The sequence below is a fragment of the Chiloscyllium punctatum genome, chromosome 46 (assembly GCF_047496795.1).
Source record: "Chiloscyllium punctatum isolate Juve2018m chromosome 46, sChiPun1.3, whole genome shotgun sequence".
Classification (NCBI taxonomy): Eukaryota; Metazoa; Chordata; class Chondrichthyes; order Orectolobiformes; family Hemiscylliidae; genus Chiloscyllium; species Chiloscyllium punctatum.
In genome coordinates this window covers 55,425,299-55,449,420 of record NC_092784.1, presented here as the reverse complement: position 1 = coordinate 55,449,420, position 24,122 = coordinate 55,425,299, and the positions used below count along the sequence as shown (strand labels likewise).

The following is a 24,122-nucleotide window of genomic DNA, read 5'->3' as shown; positions in this document are numbered from 1 at the left end:
TGGTACAATTACAACATTTAAAATGCATCTGGCTGAGTATATGATTAGGAAGGGTTTAGAAGGATGTGGCCAAGTGCTGGCAAATGGGACTAGGTCAGATTGGGATGTCTAGTCAGTGTGGATGAGTTGGACAGAAGGTATGGTTTCCGTGCTGTACGACTCTATGATTTCAAGTAAAAAAACTCAAGGAGCGACATTTTTGAGGTTTGATGACAGATACGGGCGATGTATTTAGGAGCGAGAAACTAGACCAGCTGGGAGTAACTGGTAACATTAAGGGTAGCAGAATAAGAGGGAGACAAAGGAAGAAACAGACTGACAGTTTAAGGAGCACAAGAGGTACCAGATTTGAGAAAAACACCAAAATGTTGGACGCTATCCAAGAAGATGAATGTTAGAGAGCGATGATCGCTGAAGGTCCTGAGTACGGCATTGGGAGAAGGAGGGAATTAATTTGACAGTTTCCATCTCAAGCGACTGTAAAACTGTTTTGATAGTTTTTTTTTAACATAGTCAGGAATATGGAATCAAAACAGGTTAAGATCTTGATCAAATCGAGAAATGGAACAGGTTAGAGGGGCTGAATAGCCTATTCCTTTGTTACAGACCCAATACAGCCCAGATTGCGACTGGTGCAACACTTGAAAGTTAGTATCACATACTTGCATGAATAAGCCCTGGATGCTGGATACTGAGTGATATCAATATTCAATAACTTTACAGTTTACACTGCCTGGGCCACACTCTAATTACATAAACTGCATTGATTACATAAGCTGAATCACAGTGGAATGTTTAATTCCTATGTAAACCATAAAATTTCTCTTACAAAGGTTGAGGTGGTGGGCAGAAGAGTAAATCTAGTTGAACATTAGTGCACTGTGCACGCAGAAGGTACATCATCATGGGTGGTATGGTGGCTCAGTGGTACGTACCAGGAACTTGCAGTGCCAGGAACCTGGATTCAATCCCAACCTGTGTGTGTGGAGTTTGCACTTTCTCCCTGTGTCTGCATGGGTTTCCTGTGGGTGCTCCGGTTTCATCCCTCCGTCCCAAGGTGGGTTAGCCATGTTAAATTGCCCACAGTATCAGGGATGTGCAGGCTAGGTGGGTTAGCCATGGGAAATACAGGGTTACAGGGATCGGGTACCGAGGTGGTTATCGGTGGGATGCTCTTTGGAAGGTTGGTGAGGACTTGATGGGCTGAATGGTCTGCTTTTACACTATATTCTGTTTGCTTGCATTTAGAGTTGGACCATTTACATCAACATTGGCTTTGGCAGATCCAGGGAAATGGGAGCCCAGGACTGTTTCCAGGTCCTAGACCCCACCCCTTTTCCTCCTGCAGGGAAAACAGCCACTCCCCTGGCAATCCACAGGTGGACCCCTTGTTTAGAAAATCCTTTGGTGATAAAGGATGTTCGGCCTATCAATTCCATACACCCAGAATAACAACCCTCCCTACCCAAAACCGACAATCATTTAAGCAATTGTAGGTTTACGAAATCCTAACTTTTATGCATTCCCATTAAAAGTATTTACCCCTTCATTAATATTAATACAATTGCTTGAGTGTTTGTCCTCCACCACACTTTCCCTTTTAGACTGCGCCAGTTCCAAAGATCAGAGGTGTGACAGTGGGCTGGCTGTCTTGTCACTCACCTTCCACATATTCCATGACCATGCAGAGATGCCGTCTGGTCTCAAAAGAGCAGAACATACTGACTACGAAAGGATTCTCTGCAAAGGTGAGGATATCACGCTCCACAAATGCCTGCTGGATCTGGTTTCGAAGTATTAGGTTCTGTTTGTTTATCTTCTTCATGGCAAATCGCTGCCTTGTCTCTCTGTGTCTCACCAAGTAAACAGCACTGGAACAAAGCAAGCACCCAATCATTTCAAACAACAGTTTCAACTGGAAGTCGGGTTGTTTAGTTTTGCGTCTATTTAAAGTGTTATTAAATTAAACCACATTGTTCTGATAAGTTATGTTGAGGTGAGGCCTGTTCTGGAGTACTATGTCCAGTTCTGGTTACCCTGCTACAGGAAGGATATTATTAAGCTAAAGTGGGTTCAGAAGACATTCACCAGGATGTTGCTAGGAATTGAGGGTTTGAGATATGGGGAGAGGCTGAATAGGCTGGGACTTGTTTCACTGAAAGGTAGGAGGTTGAGGAGTGGACTTATAGAGGCTAATAAAATCATGAGGGATACAGATAAGGTTAATGGCAGATGCCTTTTCCATGAGGTGGGGGTTTTCAAGACCAAGGGACATATTCTTTAAGGGGAGAGAAGACAGATTTTTAAAAAAATTATCAAGGGCAATTTGTTTTACACAGAGAGTAGTTTGTGTGTAGAATGAACTTCCAGTGGAAGTGGTGGATGAGTGTACAGTTATAATATTTAAAAGACATTTAGATAAGTACACGAATAAGAAACATTTGGAGGGATATGGGCCAAGCGAGGGCAGGGTGGACTAGTTCAGTTTAGAATTATGGTTGGCATGGACTGGTTGGACCAAAGGGTCTATTTCCGTGCTGTATGATTGTATGAAAGCTGTTCCCATTAGCTGATGGTTCAAGAGTTAGGGGCAATGGATTTAAGGTCCTGGACAAGAGGTGCAGTCAACAGCAATGGCCTGGCACTTGGTGACACTAAGTGATTTCAAAATGAAACTGGATGGGAGCTTAAGGTAAGCAAACTTGCAGGTGCTTCAAGGACAGAGCCGGGAAATGGGTTACTCTCCAGAGTATGTCCCCGATGGGCTGACTGACCTCTTTTAGTATGTTAAAGATCCTCTGACTAATTTCCTGCCAGGGCACATGTGCTTTTTGTTCATATCATTCAAAGAAATGGTTCATACCAATGCAGCATATACCTCTGCTGATCCACTTAAGAATGAAGCGCTTTTCTAGATAAATTTGTATCTAGCTCCCCTCCCACAAAGCTGTAGATGTTGGGTGAGAATTGATATCTTCAAGCAGAGGTCAATTGATTTTTACTGGGTAATGTTATTAAGGAATTTGGAACAAATTTGGGCGAATGGACCTGAGGGGCAGCTACTAATTGAATGGCAGAAGCAGTTTTGGGAGGGGACAGGCTGAATGGGCTCCTCCTGTGACAGTGAACGTTGACTAATTTTTATTGATCTCTTAGTCCGTAATATAATCGCTCAGCTAGAGCTAGACTTGGCAAATGATCAGTGAACCCTTCCATACACAATTCCTATTCTTTTCCAGAAAAAAAAATTGGATATCATCCACACATAATACAAATTAGAACCCAGAAGTCATCAAAGAAAAGACTCCTATGCCATCTGTTCCAACTCCACATGAATCAGCTTCCATGTGTGGCTACACTGCTGTGCGTCATCCTCCAATCTGTCTGGAGGAGCTTCTGGCTCCAATATAGTGCTGCCAACCTTTTCAAGAGTCTCTATGATTTAAAATTAAGCAAAGGCAGAGAACTACAGACCAGGAGCCTTACGTTAGTGGCAGGTACATTGTTAGAGGGGATTCTGAGAGACAGAATATACATGCATTTGGAAAGGCAAGGGCTGATTAGGGATAGTCAATATGGCTTTGTCTGTGGGAAATCATGTCTCACAAACTTGATCGAGCTTTTTTGAAGAAGTGACAAAGAAGTTTGATGATTTGGAGATGCCGGTGTTGGACTGGGGCGTACAAAGTTAAAAATGACACAACACCAGGTTATAGTCCAACAAGGATCAGCGCTCCGAAAGCTAGTGCTTCCAATTAAACCTGTTGGACTGTAATCTGGTGTTGTGTGATTTTTAATTTTGATGAAGGCAGAGTGGTAGACATTGTCTATATAGACTTCAGGAAAGTGTTTGATGAAATTCCACATGGTACACTGGTTAGGAAAGATAGATCACATAGGATCCAGTGGGAGTTAGCTAACTGGATACAAAATTGGCTTGAAGGTAGGAGACAGAGGCTGATGATTGAGTGTTGCCTTTTGGACAGGAGACCTGTAATCAATGGTGTGCCACAAGGATCAGTGCTGGGTCAATTGCTTTTCATCATTTGGTATGAATTATTTGAATGTGGTTACAAGAGGCACAGTTTGCAGGTGACACCAAAATAGGTGATGTAGTGGACAGTGAAGATGATTATCTAGATCAGGTGGGCCAATGGGCCCAGGAATGGCAGATGGAGTTTAAGTGTATTTTGGTAAGGCAAACCAGGGCAGGACTTATACACTTAATGGTAGGGCCATGGGGAGTGTTGCTCAACAAAGAGACCAAGGGGTGTAGATGCATTGTTCCTTGAAAGTGGAGTTGCATGCAGACAGGGCAGTATAGAAGGCGATTAACATGCTTGCCTTCATTGGTCAGAACATTGAGTACAGGATTTGGGGTGTCACGTTGTGGCTGTACAAGACATTGATGAGGCCACTTTTAAAATACTGTGTACAATTCTGGTCTCCCTCCCATAGAAGGGATGTTGCTAAACTTGAGAGGGTGCAGAAAAGATTTACTAGGATGTTGGCAGGACTGGAGGGTTTGAGCTATAGGGAGAGGCTAAATAGACAGTGGCTTTCTTCCCTGGAGGGTGACTGAGGGTGACCTTATAGAGGTTTATAAAACCATGAGGGGCATAGATAAGGTGAATAGCCAATGTTTTATTTTCAAGAGTGTGGAGTCCAAAAGTAGAGGGCATAGGTTTAAGGTGAGAGGGAAAATATTTAAAAAGGTCTTAAGGGGCACCGTTTTCACACAGTGTGTTTATAGAATGAGCTGCCAGAGGAAGTGGTGGAGGCTGGCACAATTACAACATTTAAAAAGCATCTGGATGGGTAAATGAATGGGAAGAGTTTAGAGGGATATGGACCAAATGCTGGCAAATAGAACTAGATTAATTTACAATATCTGATCGGCATGGATGAATTGGACTACATGGTCTGTATCCATGCTGTACAGTTCTATGTCTCTATGAGTCTGTGACTGAAACTTGACATTTTCGCCTTTGTCCTGAAGAGTGTAAACAATAAGCTTTGACAACATGCTGAATCTTTTTCAGCAAAGTTCAAGTTCTGGACTACCTTGTGGCTATAATTACAAGATCTTTCGAAAGAAGTTAACTACAATAAGTAACATCCATACTTTCCTAGAATACATTAATAAAACATCCATATTCCCACTTACCCATATGCCCCATTGCTTATTAGTTTAATGGTGTCAAAGTCTTCTTCAGATGGTGCCTTTGGGGGTTTGCCAGAAGGCCCACGACCCTGGGGAAAATCAGACATGTTGGTTAGGGTTGGATTTTTCACCAATAATTTGCATTTATAAGTGCTGCATAGAGGATAAACAAAATGTTTGGCATTGTGCTAAAAGACAAAGTTTGAAAGAAAGTGGCCTGGCACAAAAAGGATGGGTAGAAATGAAAGGGGAGAGTGAACTGGGGAGGTGGAGGAACTTGGGAGGCTGAAGGACCAGAGTGTAGTGCTGGAAAAGCACAGCAGGTCAGGCAGTATCCAGGAACAGGATTCCTGATGAAGGGCTTATGCCCAAAACGTCGATTCTCCTGCTCCTCGGATGCTGCCTGACCTGCTGTGCTTTTCCAGCACCACACTCTCGACTCTGAGCTCCAGCGTCTGCAGTCCTCACTTTCTCCAAGCTGAAGGACCAGTCACCAACGCTGGGTTGAAGAGAATGGCAGCATCATAGGAGGTGGGGAGATGTTGGAAATGTGAATATACAAGGCATCAGAGTCACAGGAATGAGAGCTTTACAAAATGTTATACAGCTGGATCGGGGGTGATGATGAGACTTAAACATGATAACGAAAACCTCCAATTTCAGGCATTAATTGGGAGTAGATGCAGGTCACTGTCAGGGGAGAAGGACCTGACGGAGGTTAGTATACTCAGGCGGCAGTGTTTCAAATAAATTATAGCGTAGGAAGACAAGTGGATAGATTCCCAGCTTGTTGAGCACTGGAATTACCGAATGAGGCGGTGACAAAGGCATAGAGTCTGTAACTCGCCGTGTAACATATGGAGTGTGTGATCAGTCTTCCTCACCCCTACTCTGTGACTTGCTGCATGACCTATGACCTTCTGCACTCTAGGTTATCTTCAGCAGTGAATTGCAGCAAAGTCTTTTCTGTCCATGCACTCTCTTAAACTTTGAATCCTGGAGTCTGTTGGAAAGCATTAAAGAAATTACACTTGTTCAATTTTTAAAGCTGGTGAACATTCCTCTCTGCATCAGCTGCTCCCTGGTTCAGGTTCAGCGTTACTCCAGAATGACTCAAGCCCAATCAAGCTGAATTTAAAAGTGCATTTCTATTATATTTGTGTGATATTTCCATTCACAGGATTAGCCACCCTTGCCACTACAATGAACAGTACAGTGCTTTCAGCTATGGCCTCTTCACCAGGGAAGTGAATTGAGAAATTTAATATTTGCTCAATACTTGGGATTTTAAACAGTCTTTCAGCTGGAACAGTGCACTGTTGCACTGGGAGTAGATTAGATTAGATTACTTACAGTGTGGAAACAGGCCCTTCGGTCCAACAAGTCCACACCGATCCACCGAAGCACAACCCACCCACACCCATTCCCCTACATTTACCTCTTCACCTAACACTACGGGCAATTTAGCATGGCCAATTCACCCATCCTGCAATTTTTGGATTGTGGGAGGAAACCGGAGCACCCAGAGGAAACCCACACAGACACAGGGAGAATGTGCAAACTCCACACAGAGAGTCGCCTGAGATGGGAATTGAACCCGGGTCTCTGGCGCTGTGAGGCAGCAGTGCTAACCACCGTGCCACCCACACTGGGGTAGAACTGAGAAGGAGACCTCCTATGATGCTACAGTGATAGAAAAAGACTAGGGCAGAGAAAAAGAGAAGCATAAAAGCAGCAAAAGAAAAACAGAAGGAATGCAAAACACAATGAGAGTTAGAGAGACAAAGGACAACACCTCACATAGAACCTGTCCGACAATACTGCAGTTACGAGCTCCCTTCCACAGCATTGGTATGGAACAAAATCACCTGAGATTGGCGCTTGCTTACGACACATCTAAAGTTTTGCTCAAGTTCGCAGGAGATCAGAGGGACCAAATGAAGCTCTCAGCTCTGGACTTTAAGTAATTAGTTATCGTTCACAAAGGGCAACAGGCATTCCTGGCCATTATAGAGGGACTAAAGGTTACCTTGCATAAAGGGCTCAACTCCAAAACATGGGGATAAGTGCTGAGGCAGAATGTCCATAAACTACTGTGATCTCCGGATCCAGAAAGAGGAAAATCCAGCTAATGCTGGAAACCTAAACCAAAAACTGTAATTACTCAGCAGGCCTAACAATATCTGTGAAAGGAGGAACAGAGTTACCACTTCATGTTGGTGACCTTCCATCTGAACTGATGAAAGATGATCACCCTGAAATGTTAATTTTGTCTCTCTCAATAAAGATGCTGCTTGACCTTGTGGACATGAACCATCAGAGACCACATCCCACATTGACAATATAGAGCTGTACACACCAGGCCTTCAAAGCTGTTGAGGGAGAAAGCAAGAGATGAAACCTTCCATTGTTTGCGTACAAATATTTTAAGAAACACAGACAAAACTCTGGCTGAATGAACTCACATCGATCAAGTCGACCAGTTCTTGGGTGTTGAGATTTGGACTGTCATAGGTATCCAGATGGGCCATTTCTGTTCACAAGAATATGAGAATAAGTATTGAGCATATCAGGTTTAGCAGCCCTCTTAAAGGGGCAAGACACTCAGAACCTTATTTCTTAGTACCGTGTTATTACAAATGAGGTGTGCAAATGTGTCCACAGGCTGGACACTGAAATAGAACACAACAGAAGGTGATAACTGTGTGCATTATCAGACTGAAGAATCCAATCACCTCACCTGCAAGGTTTGATCATGTAAATCTAAGGCAATGTGCTTTTAAAATTACACATGGCTCTCTGAAATTGAAGTTGATTGGTTAGAATATGATGTCAAACTAGGGATCTGAGTTTACACCAAACCAGATAAGATCATTTTGATAAATTCTTCACTGTAGTTAATTCAACTAATTTCAAAAGGAAGTGTCCAAATGTTATTTTGTTTCTCTTTTCCCAATTCCCCCCCCCCCCCCCCACCTCTTCTTTACCCCCACCTTTTTGTTGGAAACAGGGAGCTCGTCACAAAACATTGTCAAAGATGCTCTAAAAAGACTTCAGGAAATGTGTATCTTTGCACATGCAAGAAGGCAATGTGTTCACAAGGTCAGGAAGGGAACAATGGTGTGTGCAAATGGCTGGAATGTGCAGGAGAGAGGAAAGCACACAAACAAGAGGTTGCTGTGTGCCCGACAGTGTAATGTGTTCGGAAGAGATCAATGTGTGCACCAGCAGGCAGTATGGGTACAAGGAGTGTAGTATGCACATGGCTGTTGGACGAGCATGAGGGGGCAGTGTGTGAACAAGAGTATGTGCATAAAACAGCAGTCTGTGTACGAGAGGAATTTGTTCATAAACTGGCTTAACATGCATGAGCGGGAAGACTGTGCATAAAAGGACAATGTGTGTAGGGAAGGCCAGGGTTTCTGACAGCTTGGTGCATAATGAGACACTTATCCTGAAGGGGGTGCAGTGCTGAAAAGGGCACTATGTCTCTTATTTTACTGCCTCACACCATGGCTCATGTCTGCTACATGTCCAGTTCCTACATGGTATTGCTGTGATTATAAATGCTGTTCCCAATGCATAGCTCAAGCAGAACAAACAAACAACTCATGTTTAAACCTAGACAACACGATGCCCTACCAATCATGCCTCATATGCAGATGGAGATGACAGACATAACAATTGTAAAGCACATATTTACTCTGTAAGTTCAGTGAATGAATGTGTCCCTACTCTGACGTTGAAGCGTATCGATTGGAAAGCATGTGCTGCAGCAGGGTAGCGGCCTTCATTCTGAATTAGTAGGACCACTACAAAGAGCTTCAAGTTTTCTAAACAAGCTAAGAAATACGTGTGCACCAGGTCTCTCATTCTAGGAATCGTTCCAGTAGTTATTGTGTGGAAGTGCACACTTACAAGTGTCAGATGAAAATAGAACAAGGCTTCACAATGGTGCCTCTTGCAGTTGAATAGGCTGCCTTGATTGGTGCAAGCATAGTGTTCTGAATCCTGACTGTAATACTAAGGACAACTGAGTGTCCTGCACCTTCATCCCTTAAAGATTCACATCGCTGTCACAGCCTTGCCATCTCTGTGCTCCTGTATACAGGCTCACAGGGGACAAATGGCTACTGGCTCCAGTGGAACTGTTCCCTACTAGGAGGCAGAGACAAACCTCCAGCACAAAGCAGGCCATTTATACCATCAAACCCAAGACAGATTTTGGAAAGACTATCCAATTCATCCCTATTTCCTACTTCAACTCTCTTTGTGCATTTGACTCTGCTCTGACTGCCCTTGCAGGCCTGCTGTTCACAACTTAACAACTGATGAACAACAATCTTTTTCCTTAACTGGTTCTTTTTGCAAATGAATCAATGTTCTCTGGCTTCTGACACTTCTGCCAATTTTATTTTTAAGAATTAATTTACAATTAGCAAAAGCTTTAGCAATTTTCATGAGATTTAGCTGTAGGATTTTATTTTGTTATTGGAAGTGCTGTAGATTGATGGCATGGCACAGTGGCCAAACACTTAAGCTGCGCAAGTCCATTAGAGTTGACAGTTAAGTGCTTCAGGCTTTTGTGGCACAGTGGGAGTGTCCCTACTTTGGATGTGAAGATCTAGGTTCAGATCTCATTTACCACAGTGGTGTGTCATATTGTGTCCAATCAGGGTGTTTGAAAATAGCATTAGAAAGAAGAGCATGCCTTTAGGAACCAGTGGCCATTACAGGGACTGAGTGTATCATCGCCTGAATAATGATATTTTAAAGAAGTTTCCATTGACCATTTAATTTAGATTTTAGTCACAGCGCATCACTGGGGGCTGTTGAACGTGTTTAAGGTTTATTTAGAACAGTAGAAATCAGAATGTCCTTACCTTCCAGGGGGTCCCGGGTGAGTCCCAGCTGGCTGATGATGTAACGGGGAATGTCAATTTTAATGCCATGGCCCTCCTTTGCATGGTCCTCAGCAGCCTCCAACAGATGGTAAAATTCCTCAGGGTTAAATTCCTGCATGGAGTGGATGAAAGCAAGGGCTGTGTTTGAGAGAGTTTTGGTGAACTTAGTAGTTTTCTCAAAGTCCATTTGCTAGACTGGGTACTACACAGTTTCTGCATGTAAGGGATCTTTACATCATTGAATCAGAATGTTCTTGATTCAACTCCCACATCAGAGGATGAGCATCAAAGATCTTTGCTCAGCCCCCAGTAAGGGGCACTATCCCGTCGGATTTGGTGTCTTTTGTATGGGTCGTTAAATAGAGGTCCTGACTGCCTAGGTGGATGTAAAACCTTCCATGGCCATAAATTTCAAAACTGACCCGGTTTAATCTCAAATGTCCTGGCCACTGTTGATCAACATCACAAATATCAGATTATTTGGTCAATCTCCCATTGCTCTTTGTGGGGCCATTCAGCCCTTCGATGCTGCTCCGCCAGTCAATATGACCATGGCTGATCATCCAACTCACTACATTGCTACATTACAACAACTGTAACATTGAGTACTTCAGCAGTTGCTAGGCACTTTAAAATGTCTTGTGACTGTGAAAAGGGCTATATCAATGCAAGTCTTTCTTTCTATTTGACATTGTCTTTCCAATTAAGTTATAGAACAGCTCTGAGGAAACCTCCCCTCCAGCATTAATCTCCCGAGAACCTAGAATAAATGTGACTGCAATGTTATTGGATTGTCCTACAAATAAGTGATTCACTAATTTTTTTTTCAGAAAGGAAATGCACTATTCCTATCCTGTTCTGCATTTATAAGTGAGTCCAGTCCCACACACATGTGGGTGACTCTGGCTGACCTCTAAACAGGCCTAACTAGCCATGAGGTCAAATTAAACCAGGGCTTTGAAGAAAGTTGTTCAGGGAAACTAGTCATAGACAGTAAGGGCCAGTGGTTCCCAGAGAATGAACTGAAAAATCCTTTTGAGAATTTGTATGTAGCTAATTTAAATAAAGCTCCACAACTCTGCAATATCCAGCTCTATCCTATCACTCTTCCCTGATTTCAATTGGCAGCCATACCTCCAGCTGCTTGGATACTATCCTTTTAGGATCCTATCCCTCCATTTAGCCTTCCTCTCCTCTCTTCATCTTGATTTACACTTTAAGAGATGCCTCTTTGCCTGAGCTTTACATCATCTAGCCAGGTACGTCCTCAATTGATATCATGTCAAACTGTGGTTCATAGCTTTTATTTGTTCATGGTATGCGAGTGTCGCTGTCTTGGCCAGGATTTATTACTCAGTCCTAAATGCCCAGAGTAATGTTAGGAGTCAACCACATTGTGATGGGTCTCGAATCCTATGTAGAACAGACCAGGTAAGATTTCCTTCCCTAAAGGACAGCAATGAATCTGATTAATTTTTAAAACAATTGACAATGGTCACATAGTCATCATTAGACTGACTTTTTACTTCAGATGTTATTTAATTTGAACTTTGTCCATCTGCCATAGCTATTTGAATCTCTGTCCTCAAAGCACTAGCCTGGATTACTAGTCCAGTGACATTACCATTATGCCACCACCTTCCCATTATGTCTCTACAAAGATCAGGTGATATGTTAATGCAGTTTTCCCACTTAAACGGCTAGTGTTCTTTAGGTTAGCTATAACTATGAGGCAGTTGCAAGATAACAGTGCAACTTAGACCCAAATCTGAACAAACCAATCTCCTGGTTTCCCAACAAAAGACATTTCCTTCAACATCCTTCAGGTTGCTGTGAGTCGGGCCAAGAATCCAAGTGTAAATTAGGGTTCTTGTTTGCTCCACATATAACTTGGGTGTGGCCAGACCAAACAGGGTTCCCCTGACTTTGCTCTGTCAGTCCCAGACAAACTGATGTGCCCATCGGAAAACCCAGACTTCCCTTGTTGGTGGAGCTGCAAGAGGCAGGAGCGGTTAGGTTGACCGTGCCTTGATGCTAATAACCTAAAGCACAGAGGAGTCCTTTCTGCTCGGGCAATGTAGTCATTTATTCCTATTGAGAGAGTATTTGTCAGCACTAGAGAGGCAGGAGGGAGGTGGTATCCTAACTCCTGACTCCAGCTATGAGACACATGTGAATGTGGTGAGTGGGGTCAGGGTGGGCTTGTTGTTTTCATGAATTGCTACATCCTCAACACTGGGGGAGGGGGTGGGAGTGTCAGGGGAACTCAAAACCCACTCGCTGATGTGATTGGCTAAATGAGTTCAGGGTAACCCTCAGGTCACAGCAATGGGTGGGTTCTTCCAGCAGTGAGTGATGTCTATCACCAATATTAAATTAACTTAGTGAGCTGAATGTAAATCTGTAGTGCTTATGTTACTAGACTACTAACTCAGGGATCAAAGTTCAAATCCATCCCCTGAAGACCGAATTAATTTTGCAAAGAGTAAGGGGTAGAGGAGTTAACTCTCTATCAAGAGTGAGTACTGGCACGAGGGCTGAATGGCCTCCTTCTGCATGGTATCACTCTACTGTTCTATTAAACGTCAGCAATTACAGGGCTTCCCATGTTGGAGGTTGTGTTATTTCAGCAAGATTCCATATAGGATCTCAAACTGTTTTAGTCCAATCACTCAACTCCATTTTCTCAGACGTAATATATACTGACATCCAGGGCTATATTTCCCACCAGAATATCAGCTGTAAGGCTGAGGCATAGTATGAACAGTGTTTCATTGCTATTCACTTGCACCAAATGCAATCACTCCCCCTCCCTCAATATTACCGGGTACTCAGTGGTCTGCATCATTGGGTAATGGCAGTGGGAGAGCAATGTACTTTTGATGATTTTGGGAGCAATGGGAGGTCACAAGAATCAACATATCTACATTCTACATGCTCCCAGGAGCCCAGAGATAAGGTGCAGCACTGCAGAAGAAACTGAAACACTCTCATTTCATTCTTCTGTACGTAAACCGGTGGTACAAATCCTGAGTTGACAGCTCACAGCATTGACAAAACCCTTAGCAAAATGGATCAACCCTCACTGTTTGCAACTGAAAATCGTGTGAAGGGAGAAATGAGTGAAGAGTGACCTGTGTTCCTGTTTCTGGTCTGCATGAGGTTGGCAAGTAAGATTAGATTAGATTAGATTACTTACAGTGTGGAAACAGGCCCTTCGGCCCAACAAGTCCGCACCGACCCGCCGAAGCGTAACCCATCCATACCCCTACATCTACCCCTTACCTAACACTACTAGCAATTTAGCATGGCCAATTCACCTGACCGGCACATTTTTGGACTGTGGGAGGAAACCGGAGCACCCGGAGGAAACCCACGCAGACACGGGGAGAATGTGCAAACTCCACACAGACAGTCGCCTGAGGCGGGAATTGAACCCGGGTCTCTGGTGCTGTGAGGCAGCAGTGCTAACCACTGTGCCACCGTGCCGCCCACAAACTTAGCTTTGAGATTTAATTGTGCTATGGTTTACAGGATTGCAGGCACGTATCTGTGCAACCTGTATCACCTTTACCAGGGCTCGCAGTCTAAGGATACAGGGTAGACCATTTAGGACTGAGACTAGGAGAAAGATCTTCACCTGCAGAGTTGTGAGCCTATGGAATTCACTACCACAGAAAGGAGCCGAGGCCTAAACATTGTCTGATTTCAAAAAGGAGTTGGGTATAACACTTGGAGGTTAAATGGTCAAAAGATATTGGGCAACACACTATTCACTTGGATGATCAGTCATGATCCTAGTGAATGGCAGAGCAAGCTCAAAGGGTCAAATGGCCTGCTCCTGCTCCTGTTTTCTAAGTTTCTACGTTTCTGAAGTCAAAGGCCCCATTTTGAAGTGGTGCCTGAAGATACAATATAATAATACAATAGGGAATTGGTATATCCATATTGGAGAGTACAGAATAATGTGGCTTACCAGACACTCGAGTAACCGTGCTGGCCGTGCAATGATGATCAGGAGCTTCTTCACCAACTGTGTCACAAAAGCAACCTCTGAACTCTCAGATCGTTCATGTGCCTGGGAGGAATGGGAGATGTTGCTTGTGTTAGAACTGACCTGGAACACTTCAATCCCCGCTCATAAAAGGAACAAGAATAAAATGGTGTATATTTACAGTGACATGCAAAAGAAACAAGGTGATGTGAGAAAAATACTTTTTCACACATTGTTAGAGTCTGGAATGCAGTGTCTGGAGGTTTGGTGGAGGCAGGTTCAATTGAGGCATTCAGGAATGCATTAGCTGATTGTTTGGATAGAGGGAAAAGGCAGAAGAATGGCACTAGGTAGTACGCTTGAGGAGCTGGTGCAGGCACAATGGGCTGAGTGGCCTCTTTCTGCACCATAACAATTCTATGATTCTGTTGGAACTAATCCAAGACAAGCAGATGAAATGATGACAGCATCGCAGGACACAAAGGAAGGCTCTAATTCAGGTCCTAGGCACCCTATGGCGTGGAAAATCTCCCCATCATTCACTAATGATGCTCCCATTGATGTGTGGGTGTGGCAAAATATTCAAATAGAATCAGCAATAAAATGGATTTCCATTTAATTGTACTTTGTGCAAAATCTGTGATTGATTAACTTTTGGGTTTTGTTTTCTGGAAGGACATTTTGGCTTTGGAAGGTGGAGCTGATTGGATGACTCTTTCAAAGAAGCAGCATGGACATGATGGGATGAATGGTCCCTGTCCAAAAATTTCCATGAGTCAGATGAGGCTTAAGGTGTAAGTGACTTATGGGATGGGTGCTCTCAGTATTAGCCATGTGCCTAAATTAGAGGTATTTGTTTTTTAAGTTATTGTGCACTGCCGCCATTCTATTTCCATGGTGACACTCACATCACTTTAGACTTGACGACAGGAATTGTGCAAATGTGTACTATGAAGACAACCACCCTCCCAACACCTTGCCATCAAATATGGCTGACATGAGGAATTTGATTACAGAAGAGACAGACATGCCTCTGCATCATTGGTGCTCCAACATCCAAGATATCCAAAGCTTTTAATACTTTTAGTTTGGTCAAAACAAGAAGAAGAAGAGTGATGATCATTTAAATTACCTGACTTCTTCCACAGACCAAGCACCATTTATATTGCCAGAGCCTTGCACATTTACCTTCCTGACAGAGAATTCTGCAGAAATGTTCTCTGGTGCCCAAAGCGTATTATGCAAGAATCATTCTCAATGCCGCATAGGAACAGAACTCGACTATTCAGTCCCTCAGGTTTCTTCTGGCATTCAACTAGATCATGACTTAGTCACCCAGTGTGTCTCTACCATTGCTCTCCAATAGCATTTGATCCAGTGTGTCATCTTGACTCAGTCACTGGCTACTCTTATTTCTGACTCAAGTGGTGAGTCAAAGCCCGAATCTAGGGCTGAAGTCATAATCTAGGATGACACTGAAGTCTGGTATGCAGTTAGTGTCTCAATCTTGCAAGGATTGTCCTCCAAACAACATAAGATCACAGGATCATATAGAATATAAGGAGAAGCAGGCCATTCGACTTGTCAAACCTACTGTACTATCTGGTAAGGTATTGGTGACCTAATTGTGGTCTTAACTCTACGTTCGTGCCTGTCCCCATAACCCTTGCTGAGTAAACATCTAAGTCACACTTGAACATAAGCAGTGGCCCAGTGCACTGCTCTCTGTGGAAGAGGATTCGAAAGATTAACAGCCACCTGAGAGAAGAAATTCCTATTTGAAATAAAAAATAAATCAAGTTTCTTTTTGTTTAAATTTACACTCCCCAGTTCTCAATTCTCCATTAGGAGAAACATCCTCTCAGTTTCTACACTGTCATCTCAGAATTTCACACATTTCAAAAAGATCCGTCTCTTGTTCTCTGAAGCTCCTAACTTCAAACTTTTCCCCACAAGACTATGTTGTCATCCCAGGAGTGAATCATCTCTGAACTGATTCCAATGCAAATCTATCCTTCCTTACGTAAAAAGGCAAAACTGTCCACTGTGCTCCAGATGTGGTCTCACTAATGCCTCCAATAGTTGTAACAATACCTCCCTACTTTTAGATATTTCCTAATAAATATCTTCAGAGATGTTATTACGCATCTATGGAGCTGGTGGGATTGAATCCAGATCTTCTAGATTAGAGTCAGGGACCCTAAGAGCCTGTGCCTTAAGAGCTCCTGCCTCCTTACTTTTATATTCTATCCTGTTCAAGCTAACGTGTTGTGTACATTCCAATTACCTGTCATACTTGCCTGCTAACTGTTTATAATTTATGTGAAAAAACACAGACATTAAAGGTCTCAAGGTATTATTCAAAGGAGAGCAGGGAATTCTCTTAATCGCCCTTGCAAACAACTCAGCACCAACTGATACCCCGGAAAACACCAAACCATTCATTTCATTGCTTTGGAGACACCGGTATTGGACTGGGGTGGACAAAGTTAAAAATCACACAACACCAGGTTATAGTCCAACAGGTTTATTTGGAAGCACCATTTCATTGCTGTTTGTGGGTTATTGTTGGGAACTAAATGACTGCTGTGTTTTCCTACGTAACAACAATGACTTCATTTCAAAGTAATTCACTGTCCTTTGGGATATTCCCAAACCATGCTATAAGGTGGAAATAAACAAATCTTTCTTTGCTCTTTACTGTATGTGGGATCGTCTTCGTCTATACCTACCACGGCTAGATGTTTATATCCATTTATTTATCCAGCTTTGTCTATAGAGAGAGGTGGTTATAACTTCTAGTTTCCACACTGGTTTCATCATTTTAAACCTGGACCTTTAAATTCTGCACCCATTCAAATTGCCTGCTGACCTTTGCATCATCAATGCAAAACAACCTGCCTACTTTCAGTCATTTTCGCACAGAAGTTCATTCTGGCTCTCTGTAGAGAAATCCGCTCAGTCCCATTCTCCTGTTCTATCCCCACAGCCCTGCAGGTTTATTGGTGTTGGATATTCTTTTCGAATCATTGATCACCTTAACTTTCACCACTCCCATGGTCAGTCAGTTCCAAGTCCTCACAATTCACTGCATAAAAAAAAGTTCTTCTTCATATCCTCCTGCATCACATATCCAACCTTAAATTGGTATTCTACAATTCTTGTACAATCAGCTAACAACTTTACTTTGCCTTATCCAAACCCATCACAATCTTGTGCAACTTTGTCAAATTTCCCCTCAATCCTCTTTGATCTGAAGAGGACAGTCTCAGCTTCTCCAACTTGACTTTGCAACTAAAATCCCACTTCACTGAAAACATTCTTGTAAATTACTTATAAAACTCTCTCAAAAACTCACATGTCCTACCTAAAGGGGTGAGCAGATTGTTTTGGGTTCCCCTCTGGTGAATAATGGAGTATGTTCATGAAATGGTAGTTGGATGCTCTCCAACTATGGGGTATGAGGGAGGGGGCATGTGGGGTGAGGGAGGCAGTGATGGGAGGAAAACATTTTAGCTCTTTCTAGAACCGATCTGTAACATTAACTGCATTCATTTCTGGTCGCCCCGCTGTAGGGAAGATGCTGTTAAACTTGAAAGGGTTCAGAATAGATTTACAAGGACGTTGCCAGGATTTGTGCTATAGAGAGAGGCTGAATATGCTGGGTCTAATTTCCCTAGTGCATCGGAGGCTGAGGGGTGACCTTATCAAGGTTTATAAAATCATGAGGGCCACAGATAGGGTAAATAGACACGGTATTTTTCCCAGGGTAAGGGAGTCCAAAACTAGAGAGAAAAGGTTTTCAGGCAAGGGGGAAAATTTAAAAGGAATCTCAGGGGCAACCTTTTCACTCAGAGGGTAGTGCTTGCATGGAATGAGCTGCCGGAGGAAACGGTGGAGGCTGGTACAATTACAACATTTAAAAGATGGGTATATGTGTAGGAAGGGTTTAGAGGGATATGGGCAAAATACTAGCAAATGGGACTAGATTAATTTAGGATATCTGGTCGGCATGTCGAGTTGTACTGAAGGCTCTGTGTCTGTGCTGTACAGCTCTCTGACACTTTTAACAAAATAATGGCTTCTTGATCGGCAACATGCACATTGAAAGAACACATTTGATAAGACTCCTGCATGTTTTACGAAACATATGGGCTGACTCACATCCTGCAATAGCTTCTCCAGATTCTCCTGCAGCTCATAGAAGTAGCGTGAAGTGATGAGCCCCTCGTGCGACTTGTCCAGGCAGTCCCTGGACATTCCAATGACCTGGTGGTGGATGAAGCTGAGGACCCCATCAGCCAGGGGGAGCACGTTTTCTGGAGCGTTGACTGTGAAGAACTCCTGTAGCCTTTCCTCCATTTGGGCGGTGGCCTGAAGAAGGAATCACAAGTGTTATTGGCCTCTGTTTACAAAACAATTCTATTGTCTTGAGAGTGAAAGGCTTAATGCTGTGGCTCAATCGGCCTGAACGGTTAGGTGTTAGGGGGTTTTTAAGAAGAGGATTCAAATCCATGCTGCCAAGAAATTCCTTGAATATTCACTTCAAGACACTGCAGCCTATTCAGTTGCTCACAGATTTCCTGTACAAGACAGGTCCAGTTTACAAGGATCCTTGAGTGGTCATGTACGAGAGTGAAATGGGCACACTTCCCTTGGCCTATCATTGATGAGAACTTAGTTTTGGGTAAATCAAATCCTAACAATACATCAGTTTCCTTCTTTATTACTCTGTTTGAGATTTTCAGTTCCTGCATGGGACAGATTCTCAGAACAGGTCAAGGCCATTCAACCCCTCAATCAGATTCAATCAGATTTTAATCACTCTGCTCATTTTCTCACCTTTGACTCATACCGACTGAGGGTAAAAGACCGATTAATGTAAGACCATAATTTAAGGTTTTGCTACTTGGTGAATGCTAACTATCAGTCATAGCTCACTGTTTCTCTTCGTGATGTCTCTGAAACAGAAAACAGATCATTGCTGCCTGGGAGCAGTTGGGTGGAGTGCTGGGTTAGAGACGGGAGGGGATGGGTGAGGTTCGTGTTCGGGAAACATACCAAAGAGCTATTTGGGAGATTTACAGCACTTCTTGTGGGTCGTGAGGAGCAGACAGGCTCACCCCACCCACTCCCCTCAAAGAAAATAGACTTCCCCACCTTCCAATCACAGCCTCTCACAGCCTGCAATCCATCCCAGCACCAACACCCATCTGCGCTGTCTCCCTGCATCACACCCAAAATGTTTCACCATATTTAACAAGTTGCGCCAAACATCTCTAGCTGTATAGCTGTGAACGTCAATTGAAGTGAGATTGGGAATAAATATAATCTTTAATCGCGAGTAATACAAGATTTCTTGTGCAAAATAATTTAAGTTTTCGTCTGAGGTAAATATTAAGTTTCATCATTTATTTGTAAAAATGAAGGCTTGCAGTTTCGTGGAGAGGGAGTTTGAGCTTTCACATGAATAATTTCAGATTAAAGTACAGTCAGTTTCCATAAAAAGCCTCAGCAGTTTAATCGTAAAATGAGCATGATTACACTAGGCAGGTTCACCTTCTCACTGATTCACAGCAGAGCAAGATACTGGATAGATTCACATGAACAAGCAAAAAACTTCAAATGCCATCGTAGAGTGTCAAGTGAAACTTGAGAACTTTGTAATTAGAATCACAGCCCTACAATCTGATTACGCAGAGTTTCATTAAATATCAGGTGTTCCTTCAGATTTACATACATAAGGAGGAAACTTTTCCTTAAATGCACTTTTTTTCTCCTTGTAAATACTGTACTAATTTTTGCTGAGTCTCAGGAATGTAATAATTCAATTTTGGGGATTTGTTGTAGGTATTCAGTTCTCAAGGGAGAAAGTGAGGACTGCAGATGCTGGAGATCGGAGCTGAAAATGTGTTGCTGGAAAAGTGCAGCAGGTCAGGCAGCGTCCAAGGAGCAGGAGAATCGACGTTTCGGGCATGAGCCCTTCTTCAGGAATGAGGAAATTGTGTCCAGCAGGTTAAGATAAAAGGTAGGGAGGAGAGACTTGGGGGAGGGGCATTGGAAATGCGATAGGTGGAAGGAGGTTAAGGTGAGGGTGATAGGCCGGAGTGGGGGTGGTGGGGGGGGGGGGGAGAAGTCAGGAAGAAGATTGCAGATTAGGAAGGCAGTGCTGAGTTCGAGGGTTGGGACTGAGACAAGGTGGGGGGAGGAGAAATGAGGAAACTGGAGATATCTGAGTTCATCCCTTGTCGGGTACCTAGGACCAGTGGGGTTTTGTCCTGGTGGCGATTGGAGGGACGGGGCTCAAGGGGGGAGGAGCGGGAAGTGGAGGAGATGCGGTGGAAGGCATCGTCGATCACATCTGGGGGGAAATTGCAGTCTTTGAAGAAGGAGGCCATCCCAGGAGGACCAGTTCCAATACCGGAGGGTACCTAGGCGGAAGATGAGGTGCTCTTCCTCCAGCCGTCATGTAGCTAGGGTCGGGTGATGGAGGAGTCCAAGGACCTGCATGTCCTTGGTGGAGTGGGAGGGGGAGTTGAAGTGTTGAGCCACGGGGTGGTTGGGTTGGTTGGTCCGGGTGTCCCAGAGGTGTTCTCTGAAACGTTCCGCAAGTAGGCGGCCTGTCTCCCCAATATAGAGGGGGCCACATCGGGTGCAGCGGATGCAGTAAATGATGTGTGTGGAGGTGCAGGTGAATTTGTGGCGGATATGGAAGGATCCCATGGGGCCTTGGAGGGAAGTAAGGGGGGAGGTGTGGGCGCAAGTTTTGCATTTCTTGCGGGTGCAGGGGAAGGTGCTGGGAGTGGAGGTTGGGTTGGTGGGGGGTGTAGACCTGACGAGGGAGTCACGGAGGGAGTGGTCTTTTCAGAACGCTGATAGGGGAGGGGAGGGAAATATATTCCTGGTGGTGGGGTCCGTTTGGAGGTGGCGGAAATGACGACAGATGATACAATGTATATGGAGGTTGGTGGGGTGGTAGGTGAGGACCAGTGGGGTTCTGTCCCGGTGGCGATTGGAGGGTCAGGGCTCAAGGGCGGAAGAGCGGAAAGTGGAGGAGGGCATTGTCGATCACGTCTGGGGGGAATTGCGGTCTTTGAAGAAGGAGGTCATCTGGGTTGTACGGTATTGGAACTGGTCCTCCTGGGATGGCCTCCTTCCTCAAAGACCGCAATTTCCCCCCAGATGTGATCGACGATGCCCTCCACCGCATCTCCTCCACTTCCTGCTCCTCCGCCCTTGAGCCCCGCCCCTCCAATCACCACCAGGACAGAACCCCACTGGTCCTCATCTAACACCCCACCAACCTCCATATACATCATATCATCCGTCGTCATTTCTGCCACCTCCAAACGGACCCCACCACCAGGGATATATTTCCCTCCCCTCCCCTATCAGCATTCCGAAAAGACCACTCCCTCCGTGACTCCCTCGTCAGGTCTACACCCCCCACCAACCCAACCTCCACGCCCGGCACCTTCCCCTGCAACCGCAAGAAATGTAAAACATGCGCCCACACCTCCCCCCTTACTTCCCTCCAAGGCCCCAAGGGATTCTTCCATATTGGATTAGATTAGATTAGATTCCCTACAGTGTGGAAACAAGCCCTTCAGCCCAACAAGTCCACACCGACCCTCCGAAGAGTAACCCACACAGACCCATTTCATTCTGACTAATGTACCTAATACTATGGGCAATTTGGCATGGCCAATTCACCTGGCCTGCACATCCTTGAACTGTGGGAGGAAACCAGAGCACCCAGAGGAAACCCACGCAGACAGGGGAGAACGTGCAAACTCCACACAGTCGCCTGAGGCTGGAATCGAACCCTGGAACTGTGAGGCAGCAGTGCTAACCACTGAGCCACCGTGCTGCCCTTGAGACAACAATACTCTGCAAGTTAGCATTTTCAACAGTGGCATACAGGAGAAAGAAAAGGAAGGAGTGTTTTTTAATGGATTTGCGCATGGCTCTCACAAATTCACCTGCACCTCCACACACATAATTTACTGCATCCGCTGCACCCGATGTGGCCTCCTCTATATTGGGGAGACGGGCCGCCTACTTGCAGAAAGTTTCAGAGAACACCTCTGGGACACCCGGACCAACCAACCCAACCACCCCGTGGCTCAACACTTCAACTCCCTCTCCCACTCCACCAAGGACATGCAGGTCCTTGGACTCCTCCATCGCCAGACCATAGCAACACGACGGCTGGAGGAAGAGCGCCTCATCTTCCGCCTAGGAACCCTCCAACCACAAGGGATGAATTCAGATTTCTCCAGTTTCCTCATTTCCCCCCCCCACCCCACCTTGTCTCAGTCCCAACCCTCGAACTCAGCACCGCGTTCCTAACCTGCAATCTTCTTCCTGACCTCTCTGCCCCCACCCCCACTCCAGCCTATCGCCCTCACCTTGACCTCTTTCCACCTATCGCATTTCTAACGCCCCTCCCCCAAGTCCCTCCTCCCTACCTTTTATCTTAGCCTGCTGGACACACTTTCCTCATTCCTGAAGAAGGGCTCATGCCTGAAACGTCGATTCTCCTGCTCCTTGGATGCTGCCTGACCTGCTGCACTTTTCCAGCAACACATTTTCACTTCAGTTCTCAAAGTCAGATTAGATACAGATTAAAAAAAAATCTTCCCCAATTATGCCTCTTGGCAGAATGCAGCTTGGAGTCTCTTATAGTTCTGGCTCATGGCAAAGTCTCTACTCCACATGCTTCACTATTGCCCTTCCATGCTCCACAGGCTCTTTGATGCTTACAGTGAATTCTGTTCCTTCTCTTTCTTTTGCTGTTTGGAGACTAAAGGAAGCGAATGTCTCTGTGGAGCTCTCACACATCCACAAAGCAAACTGAAAGGAGTTACAACGTAACTATTGCTACACAGAGGTACTTGAACACACCACAATCTCATATCAAGAGGCAACCCGGAAGGTAGCCCGGAAGGACCTGAAGAGAGAGCTAAGAGCAGCAAGGAGGGGACATGAAAGGTCCTTAGTTGGTAGGATTAGGGAAAACCCTAAGGCTTTCTATAGGTATGTTAGGAATAAAAGAATGACTAGGGAAGGAATAGGTCCAATCAAGGATAGTAATGGGAAGTTGCGTGTGGAGGCTGAAGAGATTGGGGAGGCGCTGAATGAATACTTTTCGTCAGTATTCACTCAGGAACAGGACATTGTTGTTGATATGAATACTGAGGCACGAATAAGTAGAATGGATGGCTTTGAGATATGTAGAGAAGAGGTGTTGGAAATTCTGGCAAGGGTGAAAATAGATAAGTCCCCTGGGCCTGATTGCATTTATCCTAGGATTCTCTGGGAAGCAAGGGAGGAGATTGCAGAGCCATTGGCCTTGATTTTTGTGTCCTCTTTGTCTACAGGAGTAGTGCCAGAGGACTGGAGGCTAGCAAACGTGGTTCCCTTGTTCAAGAAGGGGAGTAGGGATAATCCTAGTAACTATAGGCCAGTGAGTCTCACTTCTGTTGTGGGCAAAGTCTTAGAGAGAATTATAAGGGATAGGATTTATGCACATCTGGATAAGAATGATGTGATCAAGGATAGTCAGCATGGTTTTGTGAAGGGCAGGTCGTGCCTCACAAACCTTATTGAATTCTTTGAGAAGGTGACGAAGGAGGTAGATGAGGGGAAAGCGGTAGATGTAGTATATATGGATTTTAGTAAGGCGTTTGATAAGGTCCCCCATGGTAGGCTACTGCAGAAAATACAGAGATATGGCATTGAGGGTGAGTTGGAGGTTTGGATTAGGAATTGGCTCTCTGGAAGAAGACAGAGGGTAGTAGTTGATGGCAAAGATTCATCTTGGAGTGCCGTCACTAGTGGTGTTCCGCAAGGATCTGTTTTGGGACCATTGCTGTTTGTCATTTTTATAAATGACCTGGAGGAAGGGTTAGAAGGTTGGGTGAGCAAGTTTGCGGATGATACGAAAGTCGGAGGAGTTGTAGACAGTGAGGAAGGATATGGCAGGTTACAGCGGGATATAGAGAAGCTGCAGAGCTGGGCAGAAAGGTGGCAAATGGAGTTCAATGTAGCTAAGTGT

The 24,122-nt window shown here is 44.5% G+C and overlaps 1 protein-coding gene across 8 annotated transcripts in view; it reads right to left on the bottom strand.

Moving 5' to 3' along the window:
• LOC140468119 (microtubule-associated serine/threonine-protein kinase 1-like) overlaps window positions 1-24,122 on the bottom strand; it is a 156,982-nt gene that overhangs the window by 35,940 nt on the left and 96,920 nt on the right. For all 8 annotated transcript variants that reach the window (XM_072564305.1, XM_072564304.1, XM_072564308.1 and 5 more), the window contains 6 exons: window positions 18,227-18,436; window positions 14,045-14,146; window positions 10,048-10,180; window positions 7,630-7,697; window positions 5,168-5,253; window positions 1,663-1,871 (listed from right to left, as the gene is read on the bottom strand). In XM_072564305.1, the coding sequence (XP_072420406.1) occupies window positions 1,663-1,871; window positions 5,168-5,253; window positions 7,630-7,697; window positions 10,048-10,180; window positions 14,045-14,146; window positions 18,227-18,436 (808 nt within the window). The remainder of the gene's footprint in view (window positions 1-1,662; window positions 1,872-5,167; window positions 5,254-7,629; window positions 7,698-10,047; window positions 10,181-14,044; window positions 14,147-18,226; window positions 18,437-24,122) is intronic.